The 19,741-nt window shown below is 38.8% G+C and overlaps 1 protein-coding gene across 12 annotated transcripts in view; it reads left to right on the top strand.

Annotated features, from left to right (window-relative positions):
• Window positions 1-19,741, top strand: part of BIRC6 (baculoviral IAP repeat containing 6) — a 262,265-nt gene that overhangs the window by 47,573 nt on the left and 194,951 nt on the right. For all 12 annotated transcript variants that reach the window (XR_004428401.1, XM_033176091.1, XM_033176090.1 and 9 more), the window contains exons 9-10: window positions 3,617-3,675; window positions 8,295-9,689. Coding sequence is in view for 11 of the 12 variants with exons in the window: in XM_033176091.1 (XP_033031982.1) it covers window positions 3,617-3,675; window positions 8,295-9,689 (1,454 nt within the window). In the remaining variant the exon portion in view is untranslated. The remainder of the gene's footprint in view (window positions 1-3,616; window positions 3,676-8,294; window positions 9,690-19,741) is intronic.

Below are 19,741 nucleotides of genomic sequence, written 5' to 3'. Positions count from 1 at the left end.
CTTGTCATTTGTATATCAGGTCAGATTGGTAAAAATTTCTTGAATGTAAATGAAATTGTTTATGGGATTGCTATAAACCAAGGTACCCTTACTAGTATGTCTAGTTTTCAGAAACATACAATCTTAACTAAACATTTTTACTTTAACTGTAATATTTATTTTGCATGTGTATTGCTTTGTAAAAAGTTTTGCAAAATGTAGAAGGTTTTAGTAAATACAGTGCCTATTACGTAAATAGTGCATGCTTATTGCAGGAAAATGGGAAAATGCAGGAATGGAAATTGATGAAATACAGAGTAGTCATAATCACAGAGTAGTCATAATCACACTATGGAATTATAGTAACATATGTATTCTAGTTTCTTTTTAAAATGCATGTTTTTTTGTTGTTGTTGTTTTTTGTTTTTTGTTTTTTGTTTTGAGACAGAGCCTCACCCTGTTGCCCAGGTTAGAGTGCAGTGGTACGATCTCGGCTCACCGCGACCTCTGCCTCCCAGGTTCAAACGATTCTTCTGCCTTAGCCTCATGAGTAGCTGGGACTACAGGTGCCTGCCACTACTCCTGGCTAATTTTTTGTATTTTTAGTAGAGACAGGGTTTCTCCATGTTGGCCAGGCTGTTCTCAAACTCCGGACCTCAGGTGATCCACCCACCTTGGCCTCCCAAAGTGCTGGGATTACAGGTGTGAGCCACCGTGCCCAGCCGCATGTGATTTTTAAAAAAGTTTTATTGAAGTGTAATTTTTCTTCATTTTTTTTTTTTTTGAGACGGAGTCTCGCTCTGTCGCCCAGGCTGCAGTGCAGTGGCCGGATCTCAGCTCACTGCAAGCTCTGCCTCCCAGGTTTATGCCATTCTCCTGCCTCAGCCTCCCGAGTAGCTGGGACTACAAGCGCCCGCCACCTCGCCCGGCTAGTTTTTTGTATTTTTTAGTAGAGACGGGGTTTCACCATGTTAGCCAGGATGGTCTCGATCTCCTGACCTCGTGATCCGCCCGTCTCGGCCTCCCAAAGTGCTGGGATTACAGGCTTGAGCCACCGTGCCCGGCCTGAAGTGTAATTTTTCAAACCATAAAATTCATGTGAGAGTACAATTTAGTTATTTTGTTCATATAATTTTTTTTTTTTTTTTTTTTGAGGGAGTCTCGCTCTGTCGCCCATGCTGGAGTGCAGTGGTGCGATCCTGGTTCACTGCAGTCTCTGCCTCCCACGTTCAGTTCTCATACCTCAGTCTCCTGAGTAGCTGGGACTGGCCCGCGCCACCATGCCCGGGTAAATTTTGTATTTTTAGTGGAGACGGATTTCACCATGTTGGCCAGGCTGGTCTCAAACTCCTGGCCTCACGTGATCTGCCTGCTTCATCCTCCCAGAGTGCTGGGATTATAGATGTGAGCCGCTGCGCCTGGCCTTAGCCATATAATTTGTGATGTAATAGTTTGAGAATATTTTTGTCACAAAATATTTTAAAAGAATGTGATTTTACAATTTTTTTTTTTTCTTGAAACAAGATTTTGCTCTGTCACCTGGGCTTTACCTCCTAGGCTCAAGTCATCCTTCTACCTCAGCCTTATAAGTAGCTGGGACTAAAGACATGTGCCACCATGCCCAGCTAATTATTTGTTTTGTGGAGATGGGGTCTCACTATGTTGCCCAGGCTGGTCTTGAATTCTTGGGCTCAAGCAGCCCTCCCTCCTTGCTCTCCCAAAGTGCTGGGATTACAGGTGTGAGTCACTGTGTCTGTTCCCTGATTGTATTTTTGAAAACTTTCAGAATAAAACATTCTTTGCTAATTTAAGGCTTTTATCTGGCAGCCCTCTTTGAAATATCAAGACACCTGAATTCCTTTAAAACACACTACTACTTAATTTTAATTGTTCATCTTAGTACAACAGGTTAATACTTGGTTATTTTTCTTACTGTAACAGCCATTCTATACTTAAAACCTATTGTATTTTCTTGGTTTGGACTTCTTCATTTTTGATAATTCCCAATTATTAATATTTATTCTTTGGATTCGTTTTTACACTTATTCATTTTTGATAATTCCCAATTATTAATATTTATTCTTTGGATTTGTTTTTATACTTATCCTATTTCTCTGAAACCAGCCAATGAGACTAATGAATTAGCAGCTGATATTAAACTTTTTTACATTTTTTGCTTTTGTAAATTATAGCACTAAATTGGTTTATGGGCGACTATATCACCTGAAAAAACTAAAACAGAGAAACTTTTTCAAAAATATATAAGTGAATTTCCACTTAGCTGCCCCAAAATATTTCAAACATTGCCTTGGAGTGCAGTAATATCCTTAAGCATTTTCAATGCAGAATGCCAATTTATATTATGTCTAAAATAACATTATAGGCCAGGCGCGGTGACTTGTGCTTGTAATCCCAGCACTTTGAGAGGCTGAGGTGGGTGGATCACAAGGTCAGGAGATCGAGACAAGACTTTGTCTTGTCCTGGTGACCCCCTGTCTTCTGTATGTAAAGGAGTTCTTAGCCTCTCCAAAACAAAATATAAAACAAAAATAAAATTTTATGTACATGTGAGCACACAAACATACACACGTGCTTATACAACTATTATGTTTGGTTTTAGGCTGTCCTGAATTCAGTAATAGAATAGTTCTTTTTTTTTTGAGGCGGAGTCTCGCTCTGTCTCCCGGACTGGAGTGCAGTGGCCGGATCTCAGCTCACTGCAAGCTCCGCCTCCCGGGTTTACGCCATTCTCCTGCCTCAGCCTCCCGAGTAGCTGGGACTACAGGCGCCCGCCACCTCGCCCAGCTAGTTTTTGTATTTTTAGTAGAGACGGGGTTTCACCGTGTTAGCCAGGATGGTCTCGATCTCCTGACCTCGTGATCCACCCGTCTGGGCCTCCCAAAGTGCTGGGATTACAGGCTTGAGCCACCGCGCCCGGCCTAGAATAGTTCTTAACGTTTTACTACTGCAAGCTGGTGCTTGATTTTATTAGCTGCTGCTGTCTTTTATATTTTTGTTTGCCCAAGCTGTCCTTAGTCACACAGTAGTCTTCAAATTCCTACAGATGTTATTATAGATTCTTAGAGGTTTGCACACCCTATTTCAGTTAGACATTTAATGATTTAAGAAGATTTTTGTCAGTGTTGTTAATCAGTTATGTTATCAAACTACTCTTTATATCTCATTTAAGCCAATTTTAATTGTTTTTTATGTTTGAGATATGTAGTAGTGATTTTAACACTGTACTTTCAGGCCAGGCATAGTGGCTCATGCCTGTAATCCCAGCACTTTGAGAGGTAGAGGTGGGAAGATTGCATGAGCCCAAAGGTTCAAGACCAGCCTGGGCAATATGGTGAGACCCCATCTCTGCAAAAATTCAAAAAAAAGTAGCTGGGCATAGTGGCGTGTGCCTATGGTCCCACTTACTTGGGAGGCTGAGGCGGAAGGATTGCTTGAGGCCAGGAGGAGGTCAGGGCTGCAGTGAGCTGTTTTCCTGCCACTGTACTCTAGCCTGGGTGACAGAGTGAGACCTTGTCTCAAAAAAACCCAAAAAACAACTGTTCTTTTTTCTTTGCTTGCTCATATGATGTATACTTTTTTGGAAATTCAAATTGTTTACTCTGTCTTTTGATTTAAGTGATGATTTACTGGAGGATTCAGACAGTGAAGAGCATTCCAGATCAGATTCTGTGACAGGTATGTAAAAAGTATTAGATAATGTATTTAAAAAATTCTTTACACAGTTGTATATACAGCTAACTACCACTTAATTCTGAGTCTCTTACTTAATGCTAACTCTAAATTTTTGCTAGTATACACAGAAGACTGAAATATTGTGTGTCAGAGATCTCAAGTTAGTAGTATGTACATAGTGTTCCATATTTAAAGTTTAAATGGTACCTATTTGAGCCAAAGGAATTAAAGTGGATAGTTACATTAAATTTTTGTCACATGTCCGGTAATTAAATCTTTTAATTTGTATAATGTATTCTGTTAACTAAAAGTAGTGTTTAAAGCTCTTTATTCATATAGGTGAATACAGAACTACATTTTATTGTATGAAATTATAGACATTAAAATATCAAGTAAAATGCCTTACTAGCTTATAAAATATTAGGGCAAAATAATATACTTCGTATTTTAATGTTATTTTGTAGGAAAAGCTAATATGCTTCAAAATAGTTTTACTGTGTCAGAATTTAAATCCTAACTCTTCTACTTAATATAGTCTGATTGCACTTCTGATATATGGCATAGCGATATTAAAGTCTGTTTTAAGAATTAGGCCGGGCTTGGTGGCTCATGTCGGTAATCCCAGCACTTTGGGAGACCACTGTGGGTGGATCACCTGAGATCAGGAGTTTGAGACCAGCCTGGCCAACATGGTGAAACCCTGTCTCTACTAAAAATAAAAAACAGTTAGCTGGGCGTGGTGGCGTGTAACTATTCCAGCTACTCAGGAGGCTGAGGCAGGAGAATCGCTTGAACCTGGGAGGCAGAGATTGCAGTGAGCTGAGATCGCCATTGCACTCCACCCTGGGCAATAAGAGAGAAACTCCCTCTCAAAAAAAAAAAAATTAGATAAGGTAAGTGCATATAAAGTGCAGTGCCTGGGAAGTAGCCAGTATTTTAAAAAAGTGACTGTTATTAACTTGTGGCTGTTGTTTAATGTCAGATGCTGTGTACTACGTACATATGTAACTTAAATCTTTTTAGAAGAGGAATGGTTTTGTGTAGTACAGTTCACAAAAATTATAGTTAACATTTGGTAGTAAATAGTCTTTAAATTCTAATTTGTCATCAAATTTTTTTGAAAGGCACTAAATGGAACACTGGACAATTTTGGGTTAATCCTTAGCAGTCTTTTGAAGCAGTTCTTAGCAATGAACAAAAAAATCACCAAATAAGGCAGGAAAATGCCCTTAAAAATGTATAAATGTGTAATTCGTTCTAGAAAAGTTAAAAAAAAATTTTTTTTCTTTAAAAAGAGTAGACTGAGGAAGCTAATGCTCTTTTCCCATTTTATTTTCCTTCCGCAAAAACTACTACTCTTCCTTCCTTTCTTTCTTTCTGTCTTTTTTTTTTTTTTTTGACAGAGCCTTGCTCTGTCATCTAGGCTGGAGTGCAGTGGTACAATCTCAGCTCACTGCAACCTCTACCTCCCGGGTTCAAGGGATTCTTCTGCCTCAGTCCCCCGAGTAGCTGGGATTATAGGTGTCTGCCACCACACCTGGCTAAGTTTTGTATTTTTAGTAGAGACAGGGTTTCACCATGTTGGCCAGGCTGGTCTTGAACTCCTGACCTCAGGTGATCCGCCAGCCTCGGCCTCCCAAAGTGCTGGGATTATAGGTGTGAGCCACCGTGCCCAGCCAGACTGGCTCTTTTGGTTTTTTGAGATGGAGTTTCCCTCTGTGGCCAGACTAGTCTCGAACTGCTGACCTCAGGTGATCCGCCCGCCTCAGCCTCCCAAAGTGCTGGGATTATAGGCGTGAGCCACCATGCCTAGCCAGGCTGGCTCTTTTGTTTTTCTGGGTCGGAGTTTCGCTCTGTGGCCTGACTGGTTTCGAACTGATGACCTCAGGTGATTCACTTGCCTCAGCCTCCCAAAGTGCTGGGATTACAGGTGTGAGCCACTGCACCCAGCCAAGTTTTTGAACTCTTTCAAAAAATAACTCCTTGGTCTTGTTAAGTTACTTAAAATGTGGGCTTCTGTTTTTCCTTTGTAAAGTGTTTGCTGTTTTAAGTTTTTTTGATTCTCACTGGAACCTTTCCTTTGTGTGCTGTAGTTTTGTTATTTTCCCTGGGTCTAAGGATCTCAGTATATGTTTTTGCAATTATAGTACTTATATTTGGTCAGTTTTCTTATCCTTTTTCTACCTTTGTTCTTTTCATCTATGCCTGTTTGATTTTTCACACTTTTTAAAGATACCATGTTTACTTTAGCTCCTAGTGTCTTGAAAATTATCATGTGTTTTTGTCGACTACATATAACACTTCATTTAGGGGTTTAAACATTGTCTTTATGTAGTATTAAAAAGTAGCTATGGTAAGAGAAAATATCTTTCCAGTTCAAAATTTTTAATTGCCTCATTCAAGGATTTGTAAGTAGCTTATTCATTCACAGTAAAAGTATGTATCTTGTAAACTAATTTCGTTACATTGAAAGACTATTGGTGACTTTATGGAGGCTTATAGGATAGTCCTATATATATATTTGATATTAATGATGTCTTCTCTTCCCGAAGTATTTAAAAAGTGATAAAATACCATTTCAAGCTTATCAGAACATGTCCAATTTAATGGAAATCACACTTCTAAGTGGTTTTAGTCAAATTGGATGATACTTTCTGAAGAATTACGAAATATATTTCTTTTTTGTTTTTTTCTGTTTGTTTGTTTTTATGTTTTTTTGAGATGGAGTCTCATTCTGTTGCCCAGGCTGGAGTGCAGTGGCACGATCTTGGCTCACTGCAACCTCCACCTCCTGGGTTCAAGAGATTCTACTGCCTCAGCCTCCCGAGTAGCTGGGATTACAGGCATCTGCCACTACACCTAATTTTTGTGTGTTTTGTAGAGATAGGACTTCACCATGTTGGCCAGGCTGGTCTTGAACTCCTGACCTCAAGTGATCCACCTGCCTCAGCCTCCCAAAGTGTTGGGATTATAGATGTGAGTCACTGTGCCAGGCCTATTGAAATATATTTCTTAATTTCAAAAATGTGAATGCAGATGAAGAGACATTTGTTTTTTAGTTGAAGGTTATGAGGTTTGAAGATATCTAAGAAGATTGCATAGAGAAAAGTTTGGTATTTGAACCACAGATCCGAATTAAGTATACATGGCTTCTTGTGAAGACTGAGAAGAATGTTTGGTAGGAAGTTAAAGAAGGGTTCAAATTGAAATTTGAGTTTTAGAAGAGTGCCTAGATAAAACCTAATTGCTTACCTCAGGAAGTTTGGTTGACACTATCCAAATAAGCAGAATAGAGCCAGGCATGAACCATTGTGCCCAGCCTCTAATTTTTTGTATTTTTAGTAGAGAAGGGGTTTTGCCATATTGCCCAGGCTGGTCTCAAACTCCTGAGCTCAGGTAATCTGCCCACCTCAACCTACCAAAGTGCTAGGATTACAAGTGTGAGCCACTGTGCCTGGCCTAAGTTGAAAATAATTTTGAGTCCCTTGAATACTTTTATGGTTTTTCTAAGGAAGTTCATCTTAGATTTGAGTATGTTTGAAAAAAAAAAAAAAGAAAAGAAAAAAAAAATAGCCTGGTATCTATGGGGGATTGGTTCCAGGACCCTCTCTAGATATCAAAATCCAGGTGTATGCTCAAGTCGCTTATATAAAATGGTATAGTTTTGCTTATAAACTATGCACATCTACTTTTTCCTGTTACTTTAAATGATCTCTAGATTACTTATAATATCTAATACAGTGTAAATATTGAGTAAAAAGTCTTTATTCTCTATTGTTTAATGACAAAAAAGTTTGTACATGTTTAGTAGAGATGCAACCATCCATTTTTTTAAAAAAATGTTTTCTGGCTGGGCGCGGTGACTCATTCCTGTAATCCCAGCACTTTGGGAGGCTGAGCTGGGCAGGTCACCTGAGGTCGGGAGGTTCGAGGCCAGCCTGACCAACATGGAGAAACCACGTCTCTACTAAAAATACAAAATTAGCTGTGTATGGTGATGCAGCTACTTGGGAGGCTGAGGCAGGAGAATTGCTTGAACCTGGGAGGTGGAGATTTTGGTGAACCGAGATGACGCCATTGCACTATAGCCTAGGCAACAAGAGCAAAACTCCATCTCCAAATAAATAAATAAATAATGTTTTCCATCCGCAGTTAGTTGAATCCGTGGATGTAGAACCTGTGAATATGGAGGGCTGACTGCACTTTAAATTTTTTTAGGCCGGGCACGGTGGCTCGCGCCTATAATCCCAGCACATTGGGAGGCTGAGGTGGATGGACCTGAGGTCGGGAGTTGGAGACCATCCTGGACAACATGGTGAAACCCTGTATCTACTAAAAATATAAAAATTAGCCAGGTGTGGTGGTGTGCGCCTGTAATCCCAGCTACTTGGGAGGGGCTGAGGCACTAGAATCGCTTGAACTTGGGATGCGCAGGTTGTGACGAGCTGAAATTACACCACTGCACTCCAGCCTGGGTGACAGAGCAAGAATCTGTCTCAAAAAAAAAAAAAAAAAAAAAAATACTGACTGGATGAGTAGAAAAAGTTAATGAAAACATTAAACCACGGATTTTTATTCATCTTTACAAGGCTATGTCTAATGAATATTGTTCCTTTTTAAAGGGCATACATCACAGAAGGAAGCCATGGAAGTAAGCCTTGATATAACAGCACTCAGCATTCTGCAACAGCCAGAAAAACTTCAGTGGGAGATTGTTGCAAATGTGCTTGAAGATACTGTTAAGGATCTTGAAGAACTTGGGGCAAATCCTTGTTTAACAAACTCTAAGAGTGAAAAGACAAAGGAAAAGCATCAGGAACAGCACAACATTCCTTTTCCGTGTTTATTAGCTGGAGGTTTATTAACATATAAATCTCCTGCTACCTCACCCATTAGTAGTAATTCTCACAGGTCACTGGATGGTTTGAGCAGAACTCAGGGTGAAAGTATATCAGAACAAGGGTCAACTGACAATGAATCCTGCACTAATTCGGAACTCAATTCTCCTCTGGTAAGGAGGACTTTACCGGTTTTGCTTCTTTATAGCATCAAGGAATCTGATGAGAAAGCAGGAAAGATCTTTTCACAGATGAACAATATTATGAGTAAAAGTTTGCATGATGATGGTTTTACTGTTCCACAGATTATTGAAATGGAGCTGGATAGTCAGGAGCAGTTGTTATTGCAGGATCCTCCTGTGACTTACATTCAGCAATTTGCAGATGCAGCAGCCAACCTTACCTCTCCGGATTCTGAGAAGTGGAACTCTGTGTTTCCCAAGCCTGGGACTTTGGTTCAGTGCTTGAGGCTGCCAAAGTTTGCAGAGGAGGAGAATCTTTGTGTAGACTCAATAACTCCTTGTGCTGATGGAATTCATTTGTTGGTAGGACTGCGGACATGCCCTGTTGAATCCTTGAGTGCAATAAATCAAGTAGAGGCCTTGAATAATTTAAATAAATTAAACTCTGCACTATGTAATAGACGGAAAGGTGAGCTGGAATCAAATCTTGCTGTAGTGAATGGTGCAAATATTAGTGTAATCCAACATGAATCACCAGCAGATGTACAGACTCCTTTGATAATTCAGCCTGAGCAGAGGAATGTTAGTGGTGGATATTTAGTACTTTATAAAATGAATTATGCCACTCGGATAGTGACTTTAGAAGAGGAACCAATAAAAATACAACATATCAAAGATCCCCAGGACACAATTACCTCGCTCATTTTGCTTCCACCAGATATATTGGATAATCGAGAGGATGACTGTGAGGAACCTATTGAGGACATGCAGTTAACCTCAAAGAATGGTTTTGAGAGAGAAAAAACGTCTGACGTTTCTACTCTTGGACACCTGGTAATAACTACTCAGGGAGGATATGTAAAAATACTAGATCTTTCAAACTTTGAAATTTTGGCCAAAGTGGAGCCTCCCAAAAAGGAGGGCACTGAGGAACAGGACACATTTGTTTCTGTGATTTACTGCTCTGGCACAGACAGGCTGTGTGCGTGCACCAAAGGTAAGTTGTTTGATTATGCTATAAATCTTATAAAATCCATGTGTATATGGCATTTGTTTATGTGCATACCTAGTATGAATTTTAAATTCAAATAGATGGAGAGGAATTAGCAAGTTACATTAAATTCATTAAACCTGTTTTTATTCGTTTATAAACCAGGATAAGAAGGTCTGTTCCTAGGCTTATTAGAGTGAAATAATGTCTGCAAAGTTTCTGGCACAGTTATTGGTCTTTATTTCCTTCTGAAATAAAAATACTTAGCACACAATTTTCAGTTTTGCTGAATACACTTTTTTGGGTCTAATTTACTCCTGATCTTTGGCTAGCAGTGGATTAGTTTTGCAAATTTTGAAGCGTTATATAGATTAAGATAGTGTGCAATTATTTTTTCTTTTTTTCTCCTTCCTTTCTTTTCCTTTTCCTTTCCCCTTTCCTGCTTTCCCCCTTTCTTTTCTCCTCCCCTCCTTTTTTTCTCCCCTTTCTTTCCCCCTCCCTTCCCCTCCCCTCCTTTCTTTTCCTTTTTTTTGAGACCGAGTTTCACTCTTGTTGCCCAAGCTGAAGTGCAATGGCCCAATCTCAGCTCACTGCAACCTCCGCCTCCTGGGTTCAAGTGATTCTCCTGCCTCAGCCTCCCAAGTAGCTGGGATTACAGGCGTGTGGCAGCACGCTCGGCTAATTTTTTGTATTTTTAGTAGAGACAGGGTTTCACCATGTTAGCTAGGCTTGTCTTGAACTCCTGACCTTAGGTGATCTACCCACCTCGGCCTCCCAAAGTGCTGGAACTACAGGCATGAGCCACTGTGCCCGGCCCTTTGTTTTCTTTCTCAGGATCTCGCTGTGTTGCCCAGGCTGGAGTGCAAGTGGCATTATCTTAGCTCACTGCAGCCTCAACCTCCTGGGTGCAAGCTGTCCTCTCCCCTCGGCCTCCTGAATAGCTGGGACTACAGTGCATAGCTGGGACTACACACTATCATGTTCAGCTAATTTTTGTAATTTTTTTGTAGAAATGGGATTTCGCCATGTTGCTCAGGCTGGTCTCAAACTTCTGAGTTCAAGTGATCTGCCTGCCTCGGCCTCCCAAAGTGTTGGGATTAAAGGCATGTGACATTGTGCCTGGCCTATTTTTTTCTTTATGTACATTTTAAGTTAGGGAGATAAAGTAGTTTTTGAAAAGGATTACTGACAATATCAGGCAAAATGAATAGTTCTATTGATTGTCTAGTAGGAATTTAGAACTAGGAGATAGTTGAAGCCTAAGTGACTATAACTAAGGCATGGCAGAGGAATTAGGATTTGAGCAGAGTTATGTATGCATCTCATCTGTGGTTCTGATAGTAATTAGACTGTTTTTCCTCTCTTTAAATAGATTTCAAGAGTTTAGCCAAGGAACACAATGGTTAATGTAGTGGTTAGATTGCCTTCTTTGAACTATATGTAGTGAAATTATTTTTTTACTTTTATTTTTATTTTTTTTTTGAGACAAGGTCTCACCCTGTCAACAGGCTGGGGTGCAGTTATGCAATCTTGGCTCACTGCAACTTCTGTCTCCCAGGTTCAAATGATTCGCCTGCCTTAGCCTCCTGAGTAGCTGGGTGCGCATCACCACACTTGGCTAATTTTTGTGTTTTTAGTAGTGATGAGGTTTCACTATGGTGGGCCAGTCTGGTATCGAACTGCTGACCTCAAGCGATCCGCCTACCTTGGCCTCCCCAAGTGATGGGATTACAGGCATGATCCACCGTGCCTGGTGAAATTTCTGTAATTTCTAGTGAAAGTATAATGGAAAAAAATCTTCAAATATCATAAAAATCCAACTAAATTAATTTAGAAAATGAACAGTGTAGTCTAATAACTTTAGACTAATAAAACTTTGAATTACAGTTGAGGATTTCAGAACAACCATTAAAATTCTGTGTGGTATCAGAGATAATTTGAATTTATTGGTCATATATGTTCCAGTTCATTGTTGTAAGAACTTTACCTGTGTTCGTTTAGTCATCACACCAACTTTAATGTACTATTATTGTCTCCATTTTATAGATAAACATACTGAAGGAAAGAGAGGTTAAGTAACTTGTTAAGTAATAGAGCTAATAAATGACAGAGCCAGCATTCAAACATCTGAGCACTTTAAATGGCGTTATACTGCCATAATACAACAAAAGATGAAGAATCTTACATTGAATTCTTTGCATTCTTTTTACCTGCAAGATTTAAAAATTGAAAATTAACTTGCTGTAGGTCATCCAAAATGGAGCTGGACTTGAACCTAGGTGGCATGGCCCCTTGGGGCACATCTTTATAATACACTACTATTTTCCAGAAATGCAATAAGGGTTTTTAATGCTTTCAATTATTTGATGAGATATGCTTTAGGTAACTCAGAGGAGAAATAGTATTTATGCCTTAAATATTTAAGTTATTAAGGTTTTTAACATTTAAATAAAAGTATTGGCCAGGCGTGGTGGTGCGTGCCTGTAATCCCAGCTGGTTGGGAGGCCAAGACAGGAGAATCACTTGAACCCTGGAGGAGAAGGTTGCAGTGAGCTGAGATCGCGTCGCTTCACTTCTAGGTGACTGAGCAAGACACCGTCTCAAACAAAACAAACAAACAAAAAAGTATTTAAAATAAATGGTTGTTTTCTTGGAGTTTGTACAGTCCGGAATTCCTAGAACATGATCGCATATGATAGGGAATTTATCCAGATGAAAGACAAGAAAAACCTGAGAAGTTAGTTGCTTTCAAAATGATCTCCCAATTCTTCAGGGATTGACTAAAGAAGGTGCGTTTGAAAAGATAACAACAAAGGGGAAAGAAAAGTTGATGTCTTAAAATGTATGTACATGTATGATTTTTAAAAACCATCTCACACTGAATCAAATGGATGTGACCCTGTCTTCTGAGTATATTCAAATAACATAAAACTCTTTTTCTTGTGGGGAATCGAGTTTTTTCATAAAAATAAATCTATAGTTAACATATGTTTTAAGTTAATTTTATATGGGATTAATAATATACTAAATGTAGATTTGTTAAGCTATCTTTGATAATTCAGGAATAGAATATATACACACTGCATATATGAAATTTTGTAAAAGGCATAAAATATAGTATGAATTTATAAAAGTGTAGAGTTTAAAATGAAAGATAAATTGGTATTCTGCTTGGTGCAAATACATTTAAAATCAATAGGAAAGACTTAAATGAGAAAATAAGACTAAGATGTATCAGTGAAGTATGAGGATAGGGTGCAGTTACGATACCTGACAAAATATTAATGCTTAAAAAATAAAGTTTTTTAAAAGGCCACAATTAATAGGGAACATACTGTGAAATATAACAATACTGACTATAAATATGACCCCAACAACATAAAGTCTATATACCTGTACTGATATTCAGAAGGAGAATAATAAGAAGTTGAGCCATAATTGCTTTGAAAGTCTTTAATAATCTCACTATCTGGGATTATTGGACTATATGGTCACATCCTTGTTTTGGTGCTTGTTTCTTGTGGAAATCATTCCTTTAGTCTTCTGTTCCTGCTTTGCTAAGAGTTTCCAATAGGAATGAATGTTACATTTTGTCAAATACTTGTTTGCATCCACGGAGATCATTTGGTTGTTCTTTTTAGTTCAGTATGTTGAAATATATTGATTGACTTTTGGATATTAAACCAACTTTGTGTTCCTGAGATAAAACCCACTTGGTCATAATGCATTACCTTATATATTGTTGGATGCAATTTGCTAAAATTTTGTTCATAATTTTTGCATATTGTTCATCAAGGATATTATATATTCCTTGTAATCTTTTTTAGTTTTTGCCTTTTATAATCTTTATCTGGTTTTGATATCAATGAGTTGGGAAGTATTCTCTCTTCAATTTTTTGGTAAAGTTTGCGTAGAATTGGTCTTATTTTTCCTTAAATATCTGGTAGAATTCGCCAGTGAAGCTCTTTGGGCCTGGAGATGTTTTAAGTGGGAAGATTTTGAATATACAAATTCAATTATGTTTATAGAGAGTTATTGAGGTTTTTAAAAATTTTTTAGTGAGTTCTGATAGTCTTTTTGTCCGTGTTTAAGTTATCAAGTTTTAGCATAAAGAATTTAATAATATTCCCCACAATCCTTTTATTTTATTTCCTTTTTTTTTTTTTTTATCTTGAGACAGAGTATCGCTTTGTCACCTAGGCTGGAGTGCAGTGGCGCAGTTTCGGCTCACCGCAACCTCTGCCTCCTGGGTTCAAGTGATTCTCTAACCTCAGCCTCCTGAGTAGCTGGGACTACAGGTACACCACCATGCTTGATTAATTTTTCTATTTTTAGTAGAGATGAGGTTTCACTCTTGGTCAGGCTGATCTTGAACTCCTAACCTCAAGTGATTCACCTGCATCGACCTCCTAAAGTGCTGGAATTACAGATGTGAGCTGCTATGCCCGGCTCCCTACATTCCTTTTAATATTTGCAGACTCTTTACTGATGTCACTGCTCTCATTTGTGATACTGATTGATGATTTGTATGTTCTCTTTTTTTCCTGATTAATCTGTCTAGAGGTTTATCTGTTTTATTGAATTTTTTTTTTCCAAAACGACCAGCTTCTGATTTAAATAACATTTGTTTCTTTTTTTTTTTCTGTTTTCCCTTATACTAGATTTCCATTTTAATGTTATTGTTTCCTTCTGCTTGATTTGGGTTTATTTTGCTCTTCTCTAGTCTATCTTCCTTCCTTCCTTCCTTCCTTCCTTCTGTCCGTCCGTCCGTCCGTCCGTCCGTCCATCCATCCATCCATCCTTCCATCCTTCCTTGTCTGTCTTTCACCGAGGTTCACGCTGTCGCCAGGCTGGGGTGCAGTGACGTGATCTTGGCTCACTGCAACCTCTGCCTCCCGGGTTCAAGTGATTCTCTTGCCTCAGCCTTCCGAGTAGCTGGGACTACAGGCCCGCTCTACCACGTCCAGCTAATTTTTGTATTTTTAGTAGAGACAGGGTTTCACCACATTGGCCAGGATGATATTGATCTCTTGACCTCGTGATCTGCCCGCCTGGATCTCCCAGAGTGCTGGGATTACAGGCGTGAGCCACCACGCTGGCCTTCTTTAGTTTCTTAAAGTAGAAACTTAGGTTATTGGTTTGAGATCTTTTCTAATACAGGAAATTTAAAGCCATAAATATTCTTGGAAGCCCTGTCTTAGTGATACTTCCTAAATTTTGATACATTTTGTTTTTCCTTTTTTCTCATTTGGATCAAAATATGTTCTGATTTCCCTTTTGTTTTCTTGTTTGGCCCAGAGATTATTTAAAAGTGTTTTGTTTAGCCTCCAAATACTTGAGGTTTCTCTAGATTTCTTTCTGTTCTGGATCTCTAACTTATTTCCATTGCTGTCAGAGAACATAATTTATATGAAGTCAGTGTTTTGAAATTTATGGAGACTTTTTCCTGACCCAGCATCTGGTCTGTCCTGCAGAATGTTCTACGTGCACCTGAAAAGAATGTATGTTGGGCACCCATGGGTTAGAGTGTTGTATAAATTTCACTTGTGTAAGTGTATGTTTTTGAGTTTTTAAAGTCTTCCTGATTTTATATCGAGCCGCCTTCTATCAATTTTGAGAGCAAGTATTGAAATCCCCAACTATGTTTTTGTTGAATTGTTCACTTTTAAGTCTACTTTTGCTTCACTTGTCTTTAGGCTCTTTTGTTAGACTGTTTCATAATTGTTACATCTTTCTGATGTGTTGGCCCTTTTGTCATTATGAAATATTCCTCTGTCTCTATTTTGTGTCATACTAATAAAATCACTCTGGCTTTCTTATGGTTACAGTTTGCATTATGTATCTTTTCCACAATTTTACTTTCAACTAACTTGTGATTTTGAATCTGAGGTGGGTCTCTTAGATGCATATAATTAGGTCTTACTTTTTTATACAGTTGGATAACCTGTACCCTTTTAAATTGGAATGACTTTACGCTTAATATAATTATTGCTATGGTTGCATTTATGTCTGCCATTTTGATTTTTTAAAATGTTTTTTACATTCCTTTGTTACTCCTTCACTGCATTCTTTTGTGTTGAATAAATATTTTTATTACACCATTTTAATCCCTTTGTTGATTTTTTTTTTTAGAAAAAAATCTACATAACATTAGTAAAGAATAATTTAATTTATTAGGGACATCCAGAGACCTACTGTCAAACCAAGAGCTAAAGCAGTACGGATATCGTGCATCTATGAATGTGTCCCTCCTCCCCTCTCCCAAACTGCCCTTTTCCTGCAGATAACTGTTACTCAATAATTTTTATGTCTTTCCTTTTGTAAAGAAAACTGGTTTTATGCTTCAGGTGTGAATATTTTATTGATTTTGCTTGGTTTTGCCCTTTATAAAAATGATATCGAACTCTAACTAGTTTGGGGGGACTTGATTTTCCTCTCATTATGTTTTAAGATTACCTGTTTTGTTGCATGCCTTGTAGATCATTTAATTTTCACTTATACTTAGTACTCCAGTGTGCAGAAAACCCACAAATAATTGATCCATTTTCCTGTCAGTGGACATCGTGTTTATTTCTGTTTTTTCTGCTATAAACATCTTGTGTAAGTTCCTTGGTGCACATATGTAAGGGGCTTTGTATTCTTTTTTTTTTTTTTTTTTGAGACAATCTCGCTCTGTTGCCAAGGCTGGAGTGTAGTGGTGCTGATCTCAACTCACTGCAACCTCCATCTCCTGGGTTCAAGTGATTCTCCTGCCTCAGCCTCCCAAGGTTAGCTGGGATTACAGGCACCTGGCTAATTTTTGTATTTTTACAAAACAGACGGGGTTTCCCCATATTGGCCAGGCTGGTCTCGAACTCCTGACCTCAAGTGCTCTGCCTGCCTTAGTCTCCCAAAGTGATGGGATTACAGGCGTGACCCACTGTGCCTGGCCTGAGGCTCTCAGTTCTTAAGAGTAGAATTGTTGGGTCATGGGTTATAATTTTTTTTTTTCTTTTTAAAATGTGTTAAATATATGTAATGAAGTTTACTGTTTTAACTATTTTACAGCATATAATATAGCGGCTATAATACATTCACAATATTGTATAACCACCAGTACTGATTTGCAGAACTTTCCCATCATCCTAAACAAAAACTCTAACCATTAAGCAGTAACTTCCCATTCATTCTACCCTCAGCAGCTGGTAACCTCAATTCTACTTCTGTATGACTTTGCCTATTGTAGATACCTCATATAAGTGGAATCATATATTTGTCCTTTTGTGTCTGATTTCTTTCACTCAGCATATTTTTAGTGTTCTCCCATGTGGTATGTATCACATCTTTGTTCCTTCTTATGCCAAATAATATTCCATTACAGTAGGGCCCCTCCACCCCCCTCAACCCCTGCCCCTTATCTGTGATTTCATTTATCTGTGCTCAGCTATGGTCTGGAAATATTAAATGGAAAATTTCAGAAATCAACAATTGATAATTATTAAATTACTCACTCTTCTGAGTAGTGTAATAAAATCTCTTCTTGTCCCACCCAGGACAGAAATCATTTTGTCCAGTGTCTCCATGCTGTATACACTACCTGTCTGTTAGTCACTTAGTAGCTGTCTTGCTTATCAGATTGTCTGTCACTGGTATCGCAGTGCTTGTGTTCAGGTAACCATTTTACTTAATAATGGCCCTAAAGCTCCAGAATAGTGATGCTGGCTATTGGATATGTCAAAGTGAAGCCGTTTTGAAGTTTTTTCTTTACGTTGAAAAGGTGAACATTTTTGACTTAAAAAGGAAAGAAAAAAATTTTATGTGCAAGTTTCTAAGATTTCTGATAAGAACAAATCTTCTATTTGTGAAATTGTGGACAGCATATTGCTATCATTGTTCTATTTTGTTACTGTTCATCTCTTCCTGTGCCTAATTTATAAATTAATCATATGTGTAAATATATGAATATATATATATATATATAGGGTTTGATACGATCCACAGTTTCAGTCATCACTGCAAGGTCTTGGAACTGTGACTACTGTAAGGGGTGACTATTGTAACTCAATATTTGGGTTGTTTCCGCGTTTTGGCTATTGTGAATAATGCCCCTATAAACATTGGTGTACAAATATTTGAGTCCCTGTTTTCAGTTGTTCTGGGTATATACCTAGGAGTGGAATTGCTGGGTCATATGGTAATTCTGTGTTCAACCTTTTTTTTTTTTTGGAGATGGAGTTTCACTCTTGTTGCCCAGGCTGGAGTACAGTGATGCGACTTCGGCTCACTGCAACCTTTGCCTCCCCAGTTCAAGTAAATTTTACGCCTCAGCCTCCCAAGTAGCTGGGATTACAGGAATGCACCACCACGCCCAGCTACTTTTTGTATTTTTAGTAGAGATGGTATTTCGCCATGTTGACGAGGCTGGTCTCCAACTCCTGACCTCAGGTGATCCTCCCACCTTGGCCTCTCAAAGTGCTGGGATTATAGATGTGAGCCACTGCGTCTGGCTTGTTTAACCTTTTGGGAATCACCGAGTTATTTTCCACAGAGTCTGCACCATTTTACATTTCCACAAGCAGTTTGAAAGGGTCCCAATTTTTCTACACTCTGGCCAACATTTGTTATTTTTGGTCTTTTTGGTAATAGTCACCCTAGTGGTTGTGAAGTGGTATCTGTTGTGGTTTTGGTTTGCATTTTCCTAATGAATAATGATGTTGAGCATTTCTTCATATGTTTGTTGGTCGTTTGTATTTCTGTGATACATGTAGAAATGTCTGTTCATGTTTTTGTCCACTTTTGAATTGTTTGGTTTTTTTTTTTTTTTTTTTGGTTGTGTTGTAGGAACTTTTTTTTTTTTGAGACGGAGTCTCACTCTGTCACCCGGGCTGGAGTGCAGTGGCCAGATCTCGGTTCACTGCAAGCTCCGCCTCCCGGGCTCCCGCCATTCTCCTGCCTCAGCCTCCCGAGTAGCTGGGACTACAGGCGCCGCCACCTCGCCCGGCTAGTGTTTTTGTATTTTTTTTTTTTTTAGTAGAGATGGGGTTTCACCGGGTTAGCCAGGATGGTCTCGATGTCCTGACCTCGTGATCCGCCTGTCTCTGCCTCCCAAAGTGCTGGGATTACAGGCTTGAGCCACCGCGTCCGGCCAGGAACTTTTTTAGAAATTCAGAATTCATATCTTAGTAGATATGATTTGCAAGTACTTTCTCACGTTCTGTGGGTTGTCTTTTTACTTTTTTGATAGTGTCCTTTGACGCACAAAACATTGGCATTTTGAAAAAGTCCAGTTTTACTTTTTGTTGATAATCTTATGTTCATATATCATTTTCCTGTTTTTCTTTAGTTTTTGTCCATTGTTCCCTTTAGCTAATTGACTATATAAAGAGAATTCATTTAATGTTTTTGACTAGTAATTCCAATATCTGGGCTTTCTCAGGTATGGTTTCTGATAATTCTTTTTGTTTTTCCTCCTGTAAATGGGCCGTACTTTGCTGTTTCTTTGAGTGCTTTGTAATTTTTTATTGTAGTCAAAACCTTCACCTTCTGAGTATTGTAATGTGGTACCTCTAGAAATCTTATTCTCTCACTCGGAGTTTTTGCTTGTTTCCAGCTGCAGCCATCCATTTGTGACATTTTCAAACTGTTTGTACAAAAGCTGTAGAACCCTCTCCCCACTCTTACCCTTCCAAAAAAGAGTTCTGTCTCTTTAAATCTTACTGTAGATCCTGTTTCGGCTTTTTCCCCTTAAATCTTCTGGTGGCTGCTGCTTGGAGAAGCAGCTGCAGTCTCAGAAGGGTGAAACCCAGGCAGGAGTCTATTCCGGTCCCTTAGGTAACTGCTAGACCAACCAAAACGCACAATTTTGGGAAGAAGAGATCCCTCCTGTCCGCCATGGCACCAGCCAGCTGCTTCCAGCACATATGCCACTTTTCCCCACAGCTGTGTCAGGGCTGAGGATGGGGGGGGATGGTAGCTGGTTCATGTAGGCCACTGTCTTACCAGAGATCAGTCTCTCTGTAAATATCCTGTTTGGTCCCATAGTTCTGAAATACTTGATTCCAATCACACTTTCTAGTTCA

Source organism: Trachypithecus francoisi, unplaced genomic scaffold, assembly GCF_009764315.1.
Source record: "Trachypithecus francoisi isolate TF-2019V2 unplaced genomic scaffold, Tfra_2.0 Lachesis_group17, whole genome shotgun sequence".
NCBI lineage: Eukaryota > Metazoa > Chordata > Mammalia > Primates > Cercopithecidae > Trachypithecus > Trachypithecus francoisi.
The sequence above is the reverse complement of the archived record's forward strand: the minus strand, read 5'-3'. Positions and strand labels throughout refer to the sequence as shown.